General features: G+C 33.4%; 2 protein-coding genes across 3 annotated transcripts; both read right to left on the reverse strand.

Moving 5' to 3' along the window:
• Positions 1–5,770: 5,770 nt before the first annotated feature.
• LOC145069376 (AT-hook motif nuclear-localized protein 10-like) lies at positions 5,771–8,756 on the reverse strand. Of its 2 annotated transcripts, XM_079016294.1 has the most exons (7): positions 8,567–8,756; positions 8,290–8,409; positions 7,609–8,184; positions 6,975–7,027; positions 6,709–6,840; positions 6,385–6,546; positions 5,771–6,298 (listed from the first exon to the last, which is right to left on the reverse strand). In XM_079016294.1, the coding sequence occupies exons 3-7, from the start codon at positions 8,120–8,122 to the stop codon at positions 6,065–6,067; spliced, it is 1,095 nt and encodes a 364-aa protein (XP_078872420.1). In that variant the 5' UTR covers positions 8,123–8,184; positions 8,290–8,409; positions 8,567–8,756; the 3' UTR covers positions 5,771–6,064. The 2 variants fall into 2 exon arrangements, with proteins under 2 accessions (XP_078872420.1, XP_078872419.1); XM_079016293.1 differs by lacking the exon at positions 8,290–8,409 and having other exon boundaries at positions 8,567–8,755.
• Positions 8,757–18,097: 9,341 nt separating this feature from the next.
• On the reverse strand, positions 18,098–20,044 carry LOC145070250 (cinnamoyl-CoA reductase 1-like). Its single transcript, XM_079017184.1, has 6 exons — positions 19,838–20,044; positions 19,393–19,562; positions 19,109–19,294; positions 18,845–19,007; positions 18,556–18,745; positions 18,098–18,407 (listed from the first exon to the last, which is right to left on the reverse strand). The coding sequence occupies exons 1-6, from the start codon at positions 19,956–19,958 to the stop codon at positions 18,269–18,271; spliced, it is 969 nt and encodes a 322-aa protein (XP_078873310.1). The 5' UTR covers positions 19,959–20,044; the 3' UTR covers positions 18,098–18,268.
• Between the last annotated feature and the right edge of the window lie 3,506 nt (positions 20,045–23,550).

Consider the following 23,550-nt stretch of genomic DNA (forward strand, 5'->3'; position numbering starts at 1 on the left):
ATCCCCCCAAATCCATTTTATAGTGGATTACATAAATTGCCCTTGACCTATTTAAAAATTGACAGTTATATCCTAATTCAAAAGAAACAAACTTTACATCCAATTTAAGGAAGGGTTATTTCCATAAAATACCTTATATTTTGCTTTTTTTTCTATTTAGACCTAAAACTTTTTTCTTTTCCGAAAAAGACCCAACTTTTACCTATTACTTGTTATTTTAGACCCTAGTAGGTTACCAAAAGGGAAATCAAGTATTTTCATTTCATAAAAAAAAACCTTACGTTTTGTACTTTTTTCCAGTTTAGACCTAAAAGGTTTTTTTTTTTAATTTCCAAATAAACTCAACTTTAAAATTGGTTACAACTTTAACACTAGTTGTATAAGGTACTTAACTACACCGATTTAATGAAGCTTAACTTCGTTCATGCGTAAAAACGTGATTATATCCTGTCAAATTAAAATGAAATCCTAAATTTTATTTTGGTAATTATTATGATTATCCTTAAGATTCAATAATAGTGATATACAAACACCATGTATACATAAGATAGATTAATAAAATGAGATAGTAGGCCAACTATTCAATTTTCTTTTCTCTACAACAAAATTTCATAGTTTTATCAGTTTTGCTCATTCACCATATTCCAACCATTGTTAATAATGTCAACCATACTATTTTGATATTTAAGTGTGTGGTATCATTCTTGTTATTTGGATTTTCAACTTATGCTCAAACGCTTTCATTCCCAAAATATAGTTTTATGTATTCATATGTGATGTTAACATTTTTTAAGAAAGCCTTAAACTTGAATCTCATATATCTAAACAAAACTAATACAATGTTTAGGATTAATATTTTTATGTATTTATTTGATATAATTATAACATATTATTTAATAATGGGCTAATGCTACAAAATATTCTATGGCTTTAGTTTAGGAGTATGATAGTGAGTGCGTTTATTAACTGTTCTAAAAAAATTGATTAAAAAATTCAGCCAAAAAAATAATATAGAAAAGTGAGAGAGGGAAATATGTACAAACTCACTGTATAATAGACAAACTAAAAAAATTATTTTGTATACAGTTTGTTAAATTATATGGTATTTTTTTTCTACAAATAAAAAGAATTGTTATTATGCTTAAAGATTCTTCTTAGCTATGTATTATCCATGTCACCAAAAAATATCAAATTAACATTAAACTTTTTATCATCGGTAATAATAACATTTTCTATAAACAATATATCATGTTTAATGATATAATATTTATTCAAGATAAAGTTTAATCATATCTTTTAGACAATAATAAAATTTTGTAATTCTTTTAGGTTATATTCGCTCAAAGGATAATAAGTTAGATAAGATTTTTTAGTGTATACATGTATACTTTCTTTTTCGGTGTAGTCAAAAAGTATTTTATATATTTGGTCTTGAAGATTATAACCAATTTTAAAGTTAAGTTTATTTTGAAAAAAAACATTTTAGGTCTAAAATGGAAACAACTACAAAATATAGGGTCTTTTATGAAACAAAAATACCTAATTTACCTATTAGTGACCTGCTAAGTTTGAAATAACAAGTAACACATAAAAGTTGGGTTTAAAAAAAAAATATTAGGTTTAAAAAGAAAAAAAGTCAAAATATAGGGTCTTTTATGGAAATAACCCAATAAAAAAACAATAAATTAACTAAAACCAATATATTGCAATATATTTAAAAAAATATTAAGTCTTTAAAAATTATAATAATAAATAATAATTAGTTCAATAATAATAAAATTTTAATTTTAAACAAAATAAAATTTAAAATATAAAATTATTAAATAAAAAAACTAATTGTATGAAATATAAAACTCAAAAATAATAATATTTAATAAAATATAAATATTGGTATTATCATCCAAAAAACAATTCAAAATCAGTATAAATATCAATTTTTATAGTTGTTTATTAATATTTTAAATTTTAAAAACACTCGCATTCATGAAGATGTTATAATGCTTCCAAAAATAGACAATTGCTTGTTGACTTGTTAAACTACAAGTTCATATAAAAATTTCATACTTATGTTTTCAAAAGAAAAACTTATGATCCATCCGTCGTTCATTTTATATCATCATAAAATGATGTCAGAAAGTGCATACTTTGCAAAAATATAAAATAACATAAAATAAACATGTTTTCATAATTAGTTTTTATTTTAAAATTATATTACACAAAATTACACGGTTTGTCTTGTGGGACGAATAAGGGAAAAGAGAATAATGAAAAAGAAATGAAAATATTGGAAGGAAATGAGAATGTTGATAAGGTTGAGGGAAAATGAATTTTGAGGCTAACTAACTGTTGTGTTTTTTTCATTTGGTCATTTTTTTTTTACTCAATATACCATCGAACTTGTTGTTTGTATTTACCATAACCCTTTTGACCGGCTTTTGACATGTGATAGCCGGTTAAAGGGTTATGGTGAACACAAACAACAAATTCGATGGTATATTTTGTCCGAAAAGTTGATTACCCTCCTGAGTCATTTTCTCCGAAAAGTTAAATGAAATTAAAGTTGTAAAATTATCAAATACTGCAACCTTCTTTGACCATAACGTATATAAAGAGCGTTTCAGAGGGGTAACTTCGTTAAAACATGGTCTATATTATGTTTATTGTGGTTTGCTATTAACACCTCTCTTCAAAAGGATATAATTATGTATGAGATGTATATTTATCAACATAAACGTTTACCTCAAGGTATATTATGGTGATGTGTCTGCAAAAGCCGCATGATATTGTACATATTGATGTTGTATCTTATCCCATGAATTCGATCTTAAAGCTAAGTAAACTCAAAAATCACAGCACTTGTGATTCCACTCGTTTGTAGACTTGTCTAGAATCCATGATACGATAAATCATTTGATTGGAAATATAAATGTAGTCATGAAATGCACCTGCTTAGTTAAGGTTCCCTTAATAAATATTCAAGTGCATTACAAAGTTGCATATGTACGAATAATGTTCTTTCGTGAGTTATGTTTTGAAGAGAAGCAAAAATGAATCTCATAAAGTCATTAATATCAACAGTAGATGACGTGGGATTTGTTGTAAATGAGTAAAGGGAAAATGAATCAGAAGGGTAACCAGCTATTGCATTTGTTCTCATTTGGTCCCTTTGTTTTTTTTCCTCAATATACCATCGAAATTGTTGTTTGTGTTCACCATAACCCTTTGACCAGCTATCATATGTCAAAAGCCAATCAAAAGGGTTATGGTGAACACAAACAACAAGTTCAATGGTATATTGAGTACAAAAAAGGAAATGGACCAAATGAGAACAAACGCAACAGTTAGTTACCCTAAAGAGTCATTTTCCCTAAGGTTGAGAGTGATAAAGTGAATAAGGTTGACGATACAAACAATATAGTTATCAGTCTTATCTATTTATTTTTCACCAGTCTTATTTATTTTTCGTCTGTTAGGTGGTGTTTGGGAGTGCTTTTTGAACTCTAAAGGTGTTTTTAGATACAAGTAATTATTGGTTTATAGTGATGGTAAAAGAAGTTTTTTTTAAAAATGTTTGGATTAACTTTTATGGTGAAAAAACCAATAAGTCAATAAGTTAAAAAGTGTTTGGTTAAAAAGTGTTTTTTGAAGTTATTTTGGTTTGAAGCCATAAACAGTTTCAAAAAGTCAAGTTATACATGCTTACTGAAAAATGTTTTTTGAAGTTAATGGAAAATTTTCTGAAAAAGTGTTTTTGAGTTTGTCAAACATTATTTTTGACTTATTAGTTTTTTAAAAAGCCAATAAATCAATAAGTTGTTTTGAAAAGCAAATCCCAAACACCCCCTTGTACCATTTCTAATGGAAAAACTATTCTGAAAAAATGTTTTTTAGTTTGTCAAACACTTTTTTTGACTTATTAGTTTTTCAAAAAGTCAATAAACCAATAAGCTGTTTTGAAAAGTAAATCCCAAACACCCCCTTATATCATTTCTAACATTAGTATGGGACATGTAGGTTAGACCTAATAAGTAAGAACAGAAGAAAAAGAAGAAACAGATCAGCCCGTGAAAACAACCAAGAAGGAACTCGTCTGCAAGACATCGTAACAACTAATCAAACAGTCTAAATGTGACAAACAACCATAAGCAAAGTTAATCTCACCATAAAAAACTATCCCTTCCACTGTAGGCAAAGCTATCATGTATCGAGGTGTGTACTAGGACCCATCTAATTTATAAATTCTATTTAGTATTTATATAGGGAAAAAGAAAAACCAATTTTGAAAAACATCTAGGACCCATCTTCTATTATTTGACAAAACAATAAACAAATAACTAAAAGAAATGGTGGAGGTCTTATACTTTTTTCTTTGGAAAGAAGAGTCTTCCTAACGAGAGTGTCCAGACCAGCTTACGCAAACCACGACTAATCTCACGTGCAAATATAAGGTTATGCATCATGTCTTAGAGTCACCACAAATGAATCATCATGGCTACATGAGCAAAGAATAACAACCGGTAGAATTCAGGTAGAGAAAGAGAAAGCAAATGGTTAAATTCACAAAGCAAATGGTTGTTTTTTTATAAAAACTTATCTACGTTGAAGATAAAGATAAAGAGATGTAGTTGTTTGATGTTATAAAAATGAGCAGTAAAAAACTATAACGAAACTTGAAAAAAACACAACTCCTCCTGTATTGTTGGTTGTAGAAAATAGTTGTTGCAGGTGAATTGTTTAATAAAAAAAAGACTTTTTTTTTGGAAAGGGAACTTCCCTAACGAGGGTTTCCGGGCCAGCCTTCGCACACCGACTAATCCCCCGCTACAAACATGAGGTTTTGCCTCATGCCCTGGAGTCACTGTAGGCGATCCTCCATGGCCACAAGGGCTTAGTAGTGCCAGGATTTGAACAAAAAAAAAGACTTAATCGTGCAACGTAATCATTATTATTTATTATCAATTTTTTCTACAAAAATCTAGTTTTAAAGGTCAAGTAGGCAGGTTTATAAGGCGTTCGACCGTTTGAACCAGATTTTTGCAAATCGGTCATTTTTTACTCATTCGATGGACCTGACCCGTCACAAGTATTGTTGACTATTTTATTTTTATCCTTTTCACTTAATCAGGAATAATTAAGGAACGAGGTGTTTTTCTATTCTATATTCACTACTCCTTCCACTCCATGTGAACCATTCCATCATATCAATTCAAGATATATACATTATAGTCCGAAGAATTAATCATGCTATATCATGATAAGGATGCAAAATCCCTTTCTATAGGAGTAAGGCAAGGACTAGAATTTTGACAAGTCTTATTCTAAACGAGCCCAAGAAGAACACGGTTGGCTAGACACATATGTAAGTAATCTTTAACAATTTACATTTCAAAATATAATACCTTAAAGAAGACTCCTTAAACTTTACCAATTAACACAAGCACATCGATTTGAATACATAATCAGACATCTTAGCTTGTGACGATGGAAGTTCGTATGGCATCTTCAGGCGTTATTGTAGCTAATTTAGATAAATTCATGTTTATATGAAACCGAATTACATAAATTTATGTTTATATGAAGTCGAATGAAATTGCAGTTGAGATCGTCATAAAGATAATGATACGATGCTAAAATGACTCATGAGACGTATTGCTCTTTTGCGAATCAATTTAAACTCATCACAAGCTTTGCGGTTCGTAATAAAAATAAAAAAATAAATAAATAAATATATAAAATCTTTGTGACTATAAAACATTAAAACCTCCCAATATAGACATTAAAACACCACATTCCTAATGCATTACACATAAGGGCAAAGATGGGTTTGTTTAACCAATCGTTACATAACTAACTCAGGGTTATGACCAAATCCAACGATGCAATGCATTAACAACTTGTACATCATGCTTAAATACCTATACATTAGCATCGGATTTGACCCCGGAAAAAAAAAAACATCTCTCCAGCAAAAAAATTCAAGACATTGCTTGCTGGTAACTCAAGACTAAAAAAAGTTACACAAAATGCTAAACTAAAATTACAATTATACCCTCAACGAACACCACTACTTCCATGGCATACTAGCCATGCCTTGAGGGCTACTATTGTTCATTGGACTCCCGGCCCCACCCGATGACTCACTCATGGTCCCATGAGACGGTGAGCTGGCGGGTGCGGGTCCGGGTCCGGGTCCATGGTTCGGTTGGTGAGCCGCCATAACTTTTGGGTTCAACGGTTCACCATGGTTAGCCGGGGTATGTTCTTTAGAGGTTTCAGGAAGAAAACTTCCAACTATAACCTGCAATAAGAAGTATCAGATTTACGATTATACCCTTGATGGGATTAGTGTATCTAGTAGAAAAAGGGTAATTTAGTCATTTTAACCTGAACAGGAGATGTGGCGATTAAAAGACCGGCTACAACACCGCCAAAAACACGACCATCGGGTCCGGATAATGTGATGCTTAGACCGCCTGTTCTTGTGCGTTGACCGTATATTTCTGAGAGGACAAATGAACCCGAAAGGGCTAATATGTCAAATCGCCCCTGAAAAAAAAATATTGTTAAAGTTAAGTTTTATAAAAACCAAAATAAGAAGCAAAATTGCAACCCGATTCCTTTTGGGACCAAAACTGAAAAAAAAATGTTAAACTGAGGGACCAAAACTGTAATTTACTCTAGATATTTAATTAAAGATGAAAGATGAACCTCATAAGTTGCAGTTCCACCAGAAGTCGCAGCTTGACGAAGTGTGACATTTGATATGACACCAATGCCAGACATGATGCAGACAGCCCTTGGTCCATTTTGAGAAAAGGACATGATCTTGTTTAACACATCCTGAAATTTTATTTAAAAAAATATATATTTCTTTTTAATATCATTTTTAGAATTATAATAATACCGAAAAAAAAACATAAAGTAGAATGCCATTTAAGCAATAAGACGAAAATGAGAATGAAAATGAAAGTAACCTCTCCAGGCTGCACCACAATGATATGTGGAGTAAAACCGAATCCAGGTGATCCTACAAATATAAAATTTCCAATATAAAAATCCAAAGTTTCTGTAAGGAATTTAGTTTGAGAGTATCAAAATAAAAGTCAACAGAAATGAGGTCCAAAATCACAAGAAAATTCAATTATTGATATACATAGCATCTAGTGAAGTCAAACAAGAATTAATCAAAAAGCAGAGCCCACATAAGAAAGTCAAAAAAAAACATTCTATGTTCAAGTGTTCAACTATCACGTGGCTAACAGGATTATTATATGCACACTAAGAAAAACTTAGATCTAAATTGACCCAATTTGATGCATTACACACAAAAAATATGAATGCAATTATAGCTACAAGTCTAGAACCCTAAACCCTAAATCCAACAAAAAGAGATATAGAGGGGATCCAGATCAAGTTCAGGAAGATACTGCTTAAGTTTTTGAACAAGTACTATTCATTAAGAATTAAGATTCGACTTTATGGTGGATGAAACTTTGGATCTAAAAATGAAAATGTCAGTTTTTGAATTGATCAGGCAATGTGATTGTAAACCTAATTGGACAAGAAATGATTTACATAAAAATTGAAGTAAGGAGAAGTTTTGTGTACCTAGAGATTCCCTTTCCTTTTTCCTGTTCGATGAACCACGAGGTCTACCTCTGACCTTCTTTTGTGATGGAAATCCTTCATCCAGAGGAATGGAACTAACAGGAGCGGCGGAGATAGGAGGAGGAACGGCGGAGATAGGAGGAGCTGATTGTGGTTGCTGCTGTTCAAAAGACCCGTTCAACGAAGCGCTGACCGTGACACCGACAGGTGTTAACTTTGCGGGCCTGGCTGTAGTAACGGGTGACGGTGACATAGAGCCTTCAGGATGGTACTTCGCCGGCCTCCCTCTCTTTTTCATCATCGACTCACCACCGCCGTGCTCGTTAATGTTAATGTTATGATGGAAGCTTGCACCCCCACTACCACCGCCGCCTCCACCGCTGCTAAACATTACATCGCTGTACGAACTAGTAACGCCGGGAGTGTATCCCACGCGGACGTTGTTCACCGGCGGCTGAGACGTTACTGGAGTCATCGATGACTCAAAGAGTCTTCCAGATTCAGATCCGTTCATTTTGTACACGATTTTCTAATACTCTTCGCCGGAAAAGCTAAAATACATAAGCAACAGATGGCCTGAAATAGCATGGCAAATCAAAATCATCAGTTGGAAAGAAAATCCAGAGCAAAATCATATGTTCAAACTTCTAAGCTGAATAACTACCAGAAAACACTAATTACCATAATTTTCACTTGAATAATCAAAATCAGCAACACAAAAAAGCCCTAATAACAAGGATCGTTCTTAAAACTTACAACCTCACTTCAGAAATCAAAATTCATCCAAAATTTGAAGAAAATCTAGCAAAAATAAAATAAATTAAAAAGCAAAATGAGAATTACAGTAGGCATATTCCGAAAATGGTTTCTTTTTTCATAATTTTACAGTTACTGAAAATACAAAATTAATCAAATAAAAAAAAGTAAGAAAAAATTGGGGAAAACACTAAATACTTACCGATAAATATCAAGAATTTTTGTGAAGAAAAATTGGACGATTAATATATAGAGAAGCAACAATTTCTAGGGTTTTGGGGCATTTTGAAAGAGAAATGAATTGATTAATAAATTGGTGAGTATTTTAATTATTAGTGTTTTTGAAATTCAAAATATATCCACTTTTCCATGACTTCTCTTTTACGGACTCTCTCCTTTTTTTAATTAAAAAAGGAGTCGTTGTATTGCTTTGGAGAACAAGATCTTTAGCATATCTTGTTAGTAATAATTAAATTTTAATTCTTTTTATTTTATATATTTCTTAAAATTTTGATGTATATCCATATACCAAATAAATATTTTAAAAGTTATATTTTGGCCACCGCAACTATTGTAAACTTGCACATTATAGGTGTTTTTAAATATGTAATAATAAACGATTCTCATATATTAAATCGGGATATATTATTTCAAAATTTCTTTTTTTTTTTTTGTGTAGTGTGTATTATATAATCGTGTTTATTAACATCTCTTTCTTATTTATTTAAATTAAAATGGAGACATCTTATTATTTTCATGGTAATGTATGTATATAATTTCTTATATTAAGGTTTTTTATATTAAAATAAGCATATAAATTAATATATAATTGATTTATGTATAGACTTCTTACAATAATTTTTTATTATTCTATAAATTCTAATGATAATTAACTAAAAAGTTATTAGATTAATTATAATAAGACGTAACTCGATTCAAATTGATTTAAAAAAAAAAAAAAAAAAAAAAAAAAAAAAAAAACAACTTAAGATCGTTTAATTTTTGGATTTATATCTATTTAGTCATTTAATTTGATTTACCAAAGGGCCAATGGTCTAGCAGTAAGGAGTGATCCTCTCATATGAGAGGTCATGGCTTCAAGTCTTGGTGAAGACATAAGTGGTTATTTAGGAGTAGATTAGTTAGTTTGTCGTTTCAAAAAAAAATTGATTTACCACATACCGATTACAAGTAAGCATCCTAAGCGGCTTTATATGTATATAGTTAGTGGTTTTAGGTGAGGAAGTTAATAATTAGCGTCATGTCTTCATCTTTATCGCGGAGCAACAATATCGGGTCGTGATCTTCATTCATTGGTCAAGGGTGTGTTATTCTATAAAGAAAGGGAAAACACACACAAGTTGGACAAAATACAACTATAACATCCTGTTTCGAGAAGTTTTTTATTTCAAAATTTTGGACAATAAATGGATCAAGTAAAGGCCTTGGTGAAAGGTCTAGTATGCTCAAGAGTCATACTAAAGTGATATTGCTAAATAACATATGATACTAATGGGTCGCACTAATAACTTGATACAATTGATTATTTATTAGAAATTGATTTTAATAAATATTCAATAAAACTCTTATAATTAAATTGGAAATTATTTGTTTCATGGAAATAATAATTTTCATTAGCAAGTAACATTATATTAATAAGTCATGCACAACTTTTTTGGACTAGTTGAAAACTTTTTGTTTTTTACTCAAAATAAAAAGTTTATATTTTATAAACCTTGAGTTTATAACTTTTCTCTTCTTTATACAATTTTCGAGATTTGCATAAAAAGAATAAGAGTGTGGCTTTTCCATTAGTTTATTCAAAAGAATTCAAGCATGGGAGACATGTTTATGACATTGAGATATATGTGCGTAAAGTGTTAAGACCTAATGGTTAATACCTTCACTTTATGCATATAAATAAGAAGCTTGCATTTGGCTAGAAGGTTCATCCTTCACTTCTTGCAAGTGCCCGAAATCTCTTTCATCTCTCCCATTCTCTCTAGTTTTCGTTAGAAAAATTGAACAACACTTGCATCTTCATGCATTCTTTAAGATCATATTGGTTATGAACTTAACGTTTAAGGGTTTAAGAGTTTTGGACTAGCATCTACATCAAGTTGAGTCATTGTTGGTGTCGCAAAGGTTCCATATTCTTCATCAACTTCCAAGCCTCCCAAGAGGACCCAAAGAACTACAAAGGTTGTTATTTCTTCATCCTTCTATGGTTGGTGTTTTAATCTTTCTATAACTTGCAAGAAGATCGTTGGTGGGTATAAAATGTTTATGTTATTTCAAAATTAAAGTCTTCCGTTGCTATATTTTTCTAGTTTATGAAACTATTTTGAACTAAACCCAACACTTAGGCTTAAAGGGAATATGGTTTAAACCCTATTGGATGTTGATAATATCGGTTATGCAATCTGAGCCCTTGGTTTGTGTTTTGGAGTCAAAGGGTAAAACAAGAAAAGTGATGTTTTAGATTTCTTTCTTTGAACAAGGATTTTAGTTCAATATGTTTTAAGTTAAAAGTAATTAGATAGGATTGTGGGGCTCTTCAATACCTTTTCGTGCATATGAATATCATCGAAAATGGAGTTGAAACGAAGAAGTTATGACTGTTTGAAGTTAATCTGGAAATAGGGAGTCTAGCAGTACGTTGGGTGTACACTAGCTAGTACGTTGGGCATACTAGGCTGAAGAGTGCATTTTTTGGACATTGCACTGGGCGTAAATTTAGGTACGTTGAGCGTAACGCCGCAGAGTAAAACCCCTATTTTCATGGTTTTGAGCTCTATTTAAGGTATCTAACCCCTTGGGGGTCCTTCCTATCATGAGCCTCTAACTCGAAACCCTAGCCTCCTCTTACTTATTTTGAGCATTGGTATCATTTATGAGCTTATTCCTCCATTAGAAGGTGTAATCTTGAAGAACAAGACAATGGCAAAGTGTATGGAAGAAGGATTCAAGCATAGATCCAGCAAGATTACATCATTTCTGGACCATTGTGAGTAAAAAGCTTCAAACTATCTCATTAGTTTCATAGATCTTGCTAATTTTCATATTTATCACTTTTTGGTTACTTTAGTGCATAAAGTCTAGATCTTGAAAGTTTGTGACCTTGTTATGGATAAAGTTGGAAACTTCATCCATCTAAACATCATATTAATTCAGATCTGAAGGTTGAGACTTGGACTTAATCGATTAAGTTGAGAAAGATGCATTTTTGGTCCCTTTGAGACTTAAAGACTAGATATTGGTTGTTTGGATCATCCTAATGGATAAAGTTGGAAACTTTATCCATTATGGAGCTATTAAGAACCATAAAAATGAGATCTTGATCCTTATATCCATTCCATGCAAGAGTCATGATGTCTTAATGGATTATTAAGTTAGGATTTTAGTTTTTGGGTCATGTCTATCCATGGAAAGTCATAAAGGTGGAAACTATATGACTTAGAATGATGTTATGGGTCTAGATCTGAGTTTGGACAAGAGGTCTTTAAGGCATAAGTTCTTAATATGAAGTTTTGGGTTCATATGAAGTACGTTGGGCATACTAATGGGTACGCTGTGCATATTGGGTTAAAGTCTCATGGCTTTCAATGAGATGGGACTACGCCCGGCGTAGTAGCTGAGTACGTAGGGCGTGCTTAACCAGCTTGACCTTCCATTGACTTTTTGACTTTCTGATTTGACCGTTGACCGGGATTTTGACCAAATGTGGTCTAGGGGAATTTTGGGTGGTAGTTTGAGTTTAAGGCCCTGATTTTTGTGTAGGAGATCGGTAGAGGCAGTAATCGGAACAACGATTGGTCCAACTATCTTTTCGCCTGTGAAGTGAGTTTTCTTCACTATACCTGTGGGTCGAACGCACCAATGTCGGCCCACTGGGTTATGTATCCTGGTATAGAGGATGATGTTATGTCGTATTGATCTGTTAGATCTATGTCCTTGTATATAGGATGTTGTTGTGTAGTAGTGATCTGTAGATCTGCCTGTTTTTCTGTTGGTTGGTTATATGATTATCTATTTACTGGATATATGTTATATGTTATATGTATGTCGACATAGTGTGGTTGGGTTGAGGCAATAATGCTCTATGCGGAAGCCAACAAACTTGGGAGCAAGTCACAATTGCGAGTAGCAGAGTGTGGTGTCGCGATCCACGCCATAGGTACTGGCACGACCAAGGTAAGGGCCGCAACACGAAGCCACAATCAGCTCAAACCCTAGATCTCGAACCTTAATCCATATTTAAGGAATATGATATTTAGGGTTTACATCACCAATCCGTCTCCACCTCTAAAAACCTTCCAACTTTAAAATCCCAGCCTCTTTTTTTCCTCCTTGTGCCTTGGTGGTGTTTTGGTAACCTTTAGTTAAGAAGTAAGTGGATTTTTTACTCAAGAAGCTAGATCTAAAGTAGATTTAACCTTCTAACCTCCTTTATGGACCTTTGTAAGTCATCAAGTTTATGCCTTTATGTGGAGTTTCCCTTTAATGATATTTGGGTGGAGTTTGGAAAACTCCACGGCCAAAGGTTGCTTTTTATGGTTCTCAAGAATTTTTGTGGTGGAAAAAAGTGATTGTCATCAAGTCTTTTAAGTTTTTGTGGTGGAAAGAAGTGATTGTCATTAAGCCTTTTAAGCACACATGCAAATTCTAGTATTTTGGTCCCATTTTAGACATAAGATAGAAAAAAGTGTGTTTGAGGTGTGCAAATGGATAAATCCATTAAGTCATTTTTTTGACATGATCTGGAAAATTAGACCCTTAATCTTAAGGGATTAAGTGCTTAATAAAAGAAGTAATCCACCTTGAAGATCGTGAAGTGGCCAAGGAAGGTTGACGTAGCGAATATATGTATGATGTCGTGATTGTTTTATCACCTGGTGGTAGTGACGCGACCAAAGGCTGGTTGCGGTGCTTTGACCTGCTTGATTGTTGACTTTGTCCAGTTGGTGTTTACTGTTGACTTTTGATAAGTTTGACTTTTGGTCAAACCTTGAAGGATATGAGTTTTGGACTAAGGATTAGTCTCTGGTTGATATTAGGTGGACCGTGCTATCAGATTTTCGGTGGACTCGCGTATGAGGATTTTGGTTGATCAACTAGCTCCATGTGAGTTTTCTCACTATACTATGTGTGACATTGTATATCATTTGTATGATAGGATATAAATATTGTTAGGGTACGAGTATGTTAGTAGACTAGATAGTCTTCGTTATATATATAATTGATTGATTGTATGATATTGTTATGTGTCATGATTTGATGGGTATTGGTAGTATTGGTTGATCATTTAGTGAATGTCGCAGGGATTTTACGTAGTTTAAATTGGATAGCATGAGAACTCTGGTCTAGGCCTTTTTCATGGTTCTTATTTGATTAAATGCTCTCGGGTAGGATCATATGTTCGACTGACTATCCTATTTATTAGCTATGGACGATTATGCATTCATAAGCGACCTGTCAATATTAGTAATAGCCTCATATTCTATGACAACTAGGAGCCGGTAGAGGTATGAAGGCAGAGTGCCTATGGTTGATATGTTATGCTCTTACCCTGGTGGATCGGTTAAAGCCGAGAGCCTTTTCTTGTATGTATTGTATGTATAGTGGAATGTGTGATATACTAGAAAACTCATTAAGTTTTGTGCTTATTTTGTTAAGTTAAATGTTTATTTAGGTTATTCGAGGGAAGGGCGCGACGTGACTGTACTAGAGTCGATTTTTGTGAACTCTCGACCTCAAAAGGGAAAACAACACCTGATATGACTCACTAGGCTAGAAGCCATTTGGTTGTTTTGTGTTTTATTAATTATAAAATGAAGTACTTATTAATACTAGAGTCGATTTTTGTGAATTAAGGCAAAGTACATGCCCAAAATTGTGAACCTCTTTTTCAACAACAAATTCACAAAAGTCGAATCAAATCCAAAAACTTTCATAAGTTTCTTTAATCATACATATAAACAAAAGAACATGAAATGACTCTTGCCTAGACTAAGATGTGGTTGGCCAATAATTAAAAGCTCTACTTAGCACTTAATCAAGTCATCTTCTTTTATGGTAAGAAAATAGATCAATCAAATAGTTGTACTTGTAACTGGTTGGGACGTTAGACTATAGTTAATAGCAAAAAACCGATTGTAAATAACTAAATAAGATAAAAATAATAAAGTTGAAAAAAGTACAAATATAAAATAAAAACCATGAACCTTTCCTCTCCATCCAACAAAAAATCGTCCAAGGTTGTCTTCTATATGTGTGACACTTCAAGAGGATGAACCCAACCTCACTTTTTAACAAAAAAAAAAAGTTATATAGTATTTAATTATATCTAAATTTATTTATTACAATAAATTAGAAATTGCTTCGTCCCCGTTTCGCTGGGAGCCGAAATTGCATAACTACAAAAATGTAAGATGCAAATATACAAAACTCATTTGGATTTCAACCTCTTTAATTCAACATGTCAACCTATTTATAATTCAATCCAACCCATTGTCACCTTACTATACCATAATTTGTAATTCTTTTTTAGGGAATATGCATAAAAATTATTTGATTTTTTTGTAGTTTAACCAGTAACCACTAAATTTTACTTTAATAAATGAAAGCCACCTTTTTTAAAAAAATAATAATTTTTTTCAATCTAACCCTTTATTTCTTTCTGGTTTAACAAGTTTTCATTACCTCACAATATTATATTTTTGAAATTGCTTCTTATTTTCTAGTTTAACATGTTATTCACATATGTTGTTGTAAGTAGATAAGGAATCTAATTTCACCAAGTAAGATGGCATTTTTAAAAAAAGTTCATGGCACATGTCATTTTAACACCTATTAATATGTAAATAAGAGTAACAATGTTTGCACTTAGAAGTTTTATAAAAAAAAATAGATAGTTTTACCGACCAAAATAAAATATAATGGTTAAACTGAAAAAAAAAATGGTAAAAATATAATAGTTAGCCAAGGAGGGAGCCATCCTCTCGGGAAAGGGACAGGAGCATACATATATATATATATATATATATATATAACGGTTGTATGTATTAAAAGCTAACGAAAAACTAGCAAAAGAAAAACAATTAAATTATGAGGGGATTTTTCAATCACTCATTCTAGTTTTGAGTAGTCTTACGATTCCTATAACAATACCAATTAAAAGAAAATGGAACAATGGAATCAAACAAAAATTCTTTTTTCATCTTCTTAGATCCAAACAAAAGATCATGTCGAAACGTCCACGACATCCAAATCAAGATAGAGCAAATTGGGTCCATAATAACCCGTTTAGAACACATAGACGTCAAGCCATCAACCCACTGCATATATCAATACCATTCAAAAAGGTGAGTCTATGTTGGTCCACCCACATCGCCACCTTACTCCAAAGTTGTCGACCTATCGTGCAATTAAAAAACAAATGCTCAGTATCTTCTCTATCCTGCTGGAAAACCGGGCATAACATCAAATCAATATCTTGATCTCTCCTATCCAAATTCACCATCGTAGGAAGTTTGTTTAACATCACTCTCAAAATAAAAATGTTAATTTTAATTGGGAGAAATCTATTCCATCTCATCTGAACACCACCTGTAGGAAGTTTTAATTGATCCAAGTAAAGACGAGCCTCCTTCACCACATAAGTATTTTAGGTTCCAACGACCCAATAACAAGAATCTTGATTATCAAAAATATAAACCGTCTCTAACAAAAAAGAGAGCTGAATCAAATTAGCTACAAGCACACTGCCATCAAAATTCCTGGACCACTTGAACCTCCAACCATGACCATCACAATACTTACTAACCAACGCATCCACATTACTAGCAATAACAAAAAGACGAGGAAACCTGATTCTAAGCATAATGTCACCGCACCAAACATCATTCCAAAAGCTAATACTTTAGCCATTTCCCACCTTCTTACACATAGAATCAAAAGGTAATAAACCTCTATTATCCAGGTCTCAAACCGTATTTACAATACCCAACCACACTCCAGATTTAAGTTTGCTCCGTTAAGACAAAGAGAATCCACCATCACTACCATAACAAGTTTTGATGCAATCTACCCAAAGAAGGTTACAACTATTTAGAAACCCTGATCTCCATTTATATAAAAGCGCATGGTTGAAAGACTCCAAGCTACCTATAGAAAGCTCGCCATTTTCTTTATTATTAAGGACCATCTCCTATTTGACCCAGTGGATAAACCGATTCTAATCTTCAGCACCCCAAAAAAACCTTGCTTTACTTCATACGAAACATGGAAAGGAAATAAATTCCTAAGCTCCCAAGAACTGCTATCACTAAGGTTAATCGGCCCCCAATAGACAACATCCTGGACTTCCATATAAAAAGTTTTTTTTTTTCAAAATCCATCAAAAAATGGTTCCCATGCCGCTTTTCTATGCATGAATTAACCAATAGGAAGCCCAAAATATATAAAGGGAATCAAATCCGCCCCATAACCTGTACACGTAGCAAACTGCTCAATAGCCTAATCCTATAAAGTTTGGACTTATGAAGATTGATTTGTAGCCCAGAGGCCATGTAAAAAATTCTAAAAATCCGTATTGAATTCTTAATATTCTTAGCATCCCATTCTCCAAAAAAATATAGCATCATCCGCATAAAAAACATGCAAGATATGAACATTCTGATCACCAATGAACACACCTTTGAATAACAAATTATGAGTAGCATCCTCCATACACACATGCAAACCTTCCATAACCAAAATAAAAAGGAAAGGAGATAACGGATCACCTTAGCCCAGCCCTCTATGCATCTGAAACTCATCCGTATGATTGCCATTGAGAAGAACTGAAGCCCTGGCAGACACAAGGCAACCACGTATCCAGATACGCCATCTCTCACCAAACCCCATAATCTCTATAATTCTATCTAAATACTCCTAAGAGCCAGAATCATAGGCTTTTCAAAATCCACTTTAAACAGCATCATCTTCTTCTTTTTCACCTTTACCCATCTAACAATTTCATTAACCATGAGAGACCCATCCAAGATCTGTCTACCTTTAATAAAGGCAGACTGAACTAGGTTAACTAACGAGTCTACCACCTTATCCAATTTATTAGCCACTAATTTCACAATGATTTTATACTGTAACCCAATTAAACTAATCGGTGTATAGTCTTTTATCTCCGTCGGATTATCAACTTTCAAGTGATAAACAAGGAATTACACCCCGGGGAAATTGTGCCTAAGTCATAGAACTCATGCATATAATCATAAATATCCTTCTCAAAAAAGATTCAAGAAATGTTTCAAGAACTGGAAAGTAAATCCATCAGACCCGACCTACAAATGAAAACCAATAATAATATCTTTATATATCTTTTTTTTTTTTTAATTTCTTATAATTTTAAAAATAGCACATAATAACAAAGATTTAGTTTATTCTGAAATAAAACAATTTTTTTTTTCTTATTTCTTGTAAACTTAGAAACAATAATAATTGATAGTATTAAATATATTTAAAAAAAGATTGGATTTGATTGAATTGTTAATAAACTAACAAAAAAATGTTGTGAACGAAAAGATGAACAAACCTTTAATAATAAATTCAATTGAATTGGTTAGAATTGTTGAAAAATATAGTGAAAGGCATAATAAATAACATCATGCCAACAAAATCAAGCAAATCACATCACCTTTTTCTACATGCAATAAAACCAACATGCCAAAAGGGATAAAGTTCCTAATTTAGTTATGTGAACTTTTATTAGTTAGAATCCACTGTTCAAGTCTTCAAGATTTATTCAGCAACACTATTTCATCTTTTTACACATCAAAATTCAAAAACACATAAAAAGTGAAAAGATGGAGACTTTTTTAAAAAGATCAAAATCTGTAGAGACATTCTATTCATCACCCAGAAGACCACTTTGCTTGTAACTCTCGACAGAATCAACAAGTGTTTCTTCAAGTGGTCTGTAACTCCATCCAAGCCTCTGTAATTTCTCAGATGTAACTGAAAATATCCCATTTGGATCCGTAAATCTGCAATCCAATTCAAGTAAAATGGAGTTAACTTTGCTTTTTATAATGTAAGGGTAAAATGGTCATTTTATCTCATCCACACGGTTTATTTGGTCTTTAAAAAAAAAAGAAACAAACCTTCAAGCTTTTAAGAAAAAAGTAAACTCACTTGTTTGGATACTTGTAAGCAGGATACAATTTCTTCAGCATTTGCACCAATTCTTTTGACCTAATCAAATGAGATGTGCATATGTATCTTCCATTAGCCTCAGGTTTTTCATATACTAAAACCAATGCTTCAGCTAAATCACGCACATCTACAATCATACGTAGCCTGTTCTCTAGTTCTTCATATCCTTCTACACACAAAAAGATGCACACCAATTAATATATAAGATAATATTAAACTATTAATACAGATTACAGGATATGAATAATAATAATATAAAAGTAAAAACCTTTAAGAAGCTTAATAAGAACCAAGCTACTAGCATTCATGGTGTGTTGCAGCATTGGCCCTATAATAAGAGTTGGGCACACTGATAACAAATCGATCCCGTTTCTTTTTGAGAATTCAAAAGCTTCACTTTCTGCTTGTGTCTTAGAAAGACAATACCAATCCTGTATTATAATAAAATCGAATTAGATAAAGAAAAAGGAGAAATTGAGTTTTGGGTAACTTTTTGAATGATTGTACTTAACATAATAGTAAAGCTAATTACATTATTTGATCTGCAGAAATCTGGGTCGGACCAAAAGGTCTCATCCATGGGTCGATCCGTGGGTTTATTAGGTAGGACAGCAATAGCAGCTACAGAAGACACAAACACGACTTTCTTCACATTTACTTCACAACATGCTTTCAGCACGTTGAGTGTACCTTTCACAGCAGGCTCAATCAGTTCTACCTGTAACAACAAGAGAGTGTAATCAATGATAAAGCTTTTCATTAATAAGTCAAACTGCAAAGGGTGAAATCAGTCAAATGAAAGAGAGAGAAGCTTGCCTCAGGGTTTGGTACAGAACCAGATGGAACTGGACTTGCAGTATGGAACACACCATTGCATCCAGCAATGGCTGCAGTAAGAGACTTGTAGTCAAGAAGGTCTGCTTTGAAAAGCTTCAGATTCTCAGATGCGTTCTCCAGGCTCTTCAGGTGAGCATTTTTCTCATCCTCTGAAGGAAAAATGTGTTAAAAAATGAACTTTAGATTTGAGTTTGAGTTACTAATTACTGAATTTTTGTTTTCAAAATTTCATTGACTTTATATCAATATCGAATTCAAAGAGTTAGGGAACATGTATGCCGATATGTATCTCTCTCAAATTTCTCAATCGGACATGTAATTCAGATGAAATCAAGCATAATTGAAACTGAAAAAATGAAAACGTAACTCGGAAACTTAAAATCGAAGAAAATTTTCTAGAATCGGAGTTGAGGAAAAAACTTACGAGGGTTTCTGACGGTGCCATGAACAGTGAAGTTCTTAGAGAGCAGGTGCTTCACTAACCACGATCCTACAAACCCTCCTGCGCCTGTTACACACACAACTCTTCCTTTCTCTGCGGCCATTAAGATCGATCTCTCTTCCTCACTTTCTCGAGAGGCGAGTTGACTTAAGTGCTACAGGTGAGTGGACTGCGGTGGTGGGTTTAAATTTTGTTCTCGATATTTTTTATGTTGAGAGTGCGCGTACAATATTATTACTACACCGTCAAACTTTTTTTTTTTTTTTTTTTTTTTTTTTTTTTTTTTTTTTTACCGTAAATTTTCATTTAATTTTTTTTTATTTTTAAAACCACATAATTCTCGATATCACATTTCCAAAACCACAATTGTCAAATTGTCAAAAACACAAATTCATAAATTGTTTGATAAAATCCAAGATCCTCAAAAACACAAACCTCATCTCGTATGTACAATCAAGCCGACACTTTCTCATGATCCTGAAAACTACTTGAAACACATAACATATAACACGGTAAGCACAAAGCTTAGTAAGTTCCCCAAAATACCACACACATTTCATTAGCCTCTCATGACTATATCTCATAACGACCCTCCGGTCCATGTGTCTAAGTGAGAACCCTCTGGTCCTAACTCAATAAAGCTCGGAACAATACACAACATAAATCACAAAGACATAATGCAGAATATCACAATTCTCAATATAATCATACAAGACCATTCGGTCACACAATGTCACCACTTATGGTAAGTATAGTGAGAAGACTCACCTCGTAAGCAAGCAAGTAAACCTCGTACCCCTCGAACGGTCTAATCCCCGCCTACATGTCATAATCATCTTTAATGAACACTTATAACCACAACTCTAAATAAATTCGGTCAACCTCTCTCTCTCTCTCTCTCTAACTCTTGGAATGGGTAAAAGACCATTTTACCCCTCCATGGTCTACATAATCCAAGTCTTGACCAAACCCTAAAAGTCAATAGAAGTCAACACTCAAGTCAACAGTCCCTGTTGACCCAACTCGTCGAGTGCATCTATGCGACTCGTCGAGTTCCTTCGTTTTCTCAGAATTATCGTAAAAGTCCAACTCAACTCGTCGAGTTGTCTCACTAACTCGCTGAGTTACAACGCATCCAAATCATTGGGGAAAACCTTAACCGACTCGTCGAGTCTGCTCGCCGACTTGTCGAGTCCCTTCATGTAACACCCGTGTTTCTAGACTAGGCATTAATATTGACATAATGGTCTAGGTAAACCTTTGTAACTCATTTTCAAGAAATGAAAGGGAATTATGTGAATTTTAGGTGAATTATGTGTTTTATGCTTAATTATTAGGGTTTAAATAATTAAGAATAAAAATGAGCGTCAAAATTAAATATTAGATAAAGCTGATATCTATTAAGAAACTTGTAGTGGGCATGACAAGGATTACGGATATATAAAGAATGTCGAAATCCGAGTTACAACGAAGAAGTTATGACCTGTCGAAGTTTCGCGACAAACCGGCACGGGGCTGAATGTCGTAAAAAGTGAGTTTTCGATAAACTACTTTTTAGCCTTAGTAATCTAAACGAAACTCGTAGTGTTCGTTAAACCGAGAAGTTCAATAAAAAGAACGCCCAAATCTGACTTCGTATGAGGAAGTTATGATTTTTTGAAGTTTCAGCTTAGCAGTAGACAGCTAAAAACTCGAATTTTAAATAGAGTGATTTTTAGCCGACACGAACTAAACGAGAATCGAAGGTCTCGTCATTTATAGCACAACGGTAAAAAGTCTGACGAAAACGGACGTCGGATGAAGAAGTTATGAATTTTTAATGGATTTCCTGTCCCGGTCTGTTAAAAATAATAATTTAAAAATTAAAGTCAAAATTTGCCGATGAAGTCTAAACAAAAGTTGTAGAGCGTAATTTTACCTACGTGTGCATATAAAGAACGTCAAAAACGGAGCTCGTATGAGAAAATTATGGATTTTACAAGAATGGGCACAATTTTCGAGAAAATTCGCAAGGAATGATGTTGGCCACGTGATCCTCGCATGCATAGCCCATGCACAACACGCGTGTCGCTTGCTGATTGGACCGAGGGTGCGGTCCAATGATCTTCCGACGCCTCGCTTCTGACTCATCATCCGAGCCTCGCTGGCCCAATCCGAAGGCGCCGCATGCCCTTCGCGTGTCCGAACCCTCGCATACGTGTTTGAAGCTCCTGCAGCCGCGTGTCTCGCCTGATGACTCCTCTTCTAAGCCGACTCCGGATCTCACCCTATAAATAGAGGGCTTGCGAGATCTTTCGGCTACTTTTGGAAAATGGCCATCTTTCACCCCTTTTTCAATATTTTAGCCATTTTCGCTTCCCCCGATACCCCGAGATCATTTCCAACACCCGGAACACGTCTCGGAGTGCCCAAAGGCCCGGAAAATTTATCTTTTCGGTTTTGAAGCCCGACCTTTCGTAGAGCCCGGTTTCTCAATAAAACTTCCGGTTTTATTAGAAACGATCGTTTTAGGAAACAAATTGCTGCCCGATTTTCATTAAATCAGGTGAGTGTATAATCACTTTCATTTTACACATAGATATGAAGTATTTACCTTAAAATACGTGCTATGTGTAAATATATTAATTGTTTATTTGAAGTGACTGTTGAATTGATATTTTAAACAAGTTTTAAACTGTATATATATTTTTATCTACAAATATGTTGGGTAAAACATGGGTAGATGAATTAGATGATGTGTGATGAAATAAAAGTGATGAGAGGTATCGATGTTAAGATGATCTAGTCATCTAGCAGAGTATAGACAACGGCTACAGACTATTTTAGATAGCCCAGTGGAATGTTAGTAGACTTGTAATCGGTACGTACGTTTGAACTATATGTTCATTAGGTATTTTTGAACTATGTGTTCATCCATTAATTCTTCCTTTTGACACTATTACGTGTCGGGGTAAGGGAGCATACGGGAGTACTTTATCAGTATTTTCCCTATACTTTTATTTGAAAGAACTTTGGAGTCTTTGTTCTTTTATGAAGTGATTGGACAAGCTTCATGAGTTAGTGATATAGATCATGTAACGCCCGTAGATCAGGGCTAGTCAATTTAGAGACAATAAGTGTCAAAAATGACTTTTTGATAGAAGATTATTTAAGATGAATAATCCTAAATAAGTTGTAGTATATGTTACAAGGTTTCCGTGCATATAAAGAACGCCAAAATCCGAGTTATAACAAAGAAGTTATGACCTGTCGAAGTTTCGCGACAGAACCGGCACGACACAGCGCGACGTAAAAAAAGTGAATTTACGTTAGAGCGATATTTAGCCTTAGCAATCTAAAAAAGAATCGAAGATCTCGTTGTTGGTATCGAAGCGATAAAAAGTTAGGCGAAAACGGACGTCAGACGAAGAAGTTATGAATTTATAACGAAATTTTCTGTCCCGACCTATTAAAAATAAATAATAAAAATAAAAATCAAAATTAGCCGACGGAGTCTAAACGAAAGTCGTAGAGTGTAGTCTCACCTACGCGTGGATATAAAGAACGTCGAAAACGTAGTTCATATGAAGAAGATATGAATTTTCGAAGTTTATTAATGAATTAATAATTAAATTTAATTATTAAATCCCGGTATTATCCGAAGGCGAGTCATCGGACTCATCCGAAGTACGCCCCGCGTACAGCGAAGCATGACG

The sequence above is a fragment of the Lactuca serriola genome, chromosome 8 (genome assembly GCF_051521515.1).
Source record: "Lactuca serriola cultivar US96UC23 chromosome 8, Lser_US96UC23_V15, whole genome shotgun sequence".
NCBI classification, from domain to species: domain Eukaryota; kingdom Viridiplantae; phylum Streptophyta; class Magnoliopsida; order Asterales; family Asteraceae; genus Lactuca; species Lactuca serriola.

Coding starts and splice junctions, on each gene's coding strand:
- LOC145070250 (XM_079017184.1), bottom strand. CDS start 19,958: ATGGCCGCAGAGAAAGGAAGAGTTGTGTGTGTAACAGGCGCAGGAGGG. Junction 19,008..19,108: donor ATTTCTGCAGATCAAATAAT/GTAATTAGCTTT, acceptor ATTATAATACAG/GATTGGTATTGTCTTTCTAA. Junction 18,746..18,844: donor TCTTATTAAGCTTCTTAAAG/GTTTTTACTTTT, acceptor TTTTGTGTGTAG/AAGGATATGAAGAACTAGAG.
- LOC145069376 (XM_079016294.1), bottom strand. CDS start 8,122: ATGAACGGATCTGAATCTGGAAGACTCTTTGAGTCATCGATGACTCCA. Junction 6,841..6,974: donor TTGTGGTGCAGCCTGGAGAG/GTTACTTTCATT, acceptor ATAAAATTTCAG/GATGTGTTAAACAAGATCAT. Junction 6,299..6,384: donor TCGCCACATCTCCTGTTCAG/GTTAAAATGACT, acceptor TTCTTATTGCAG/GTTATAGTTGGAAGTTTTCT.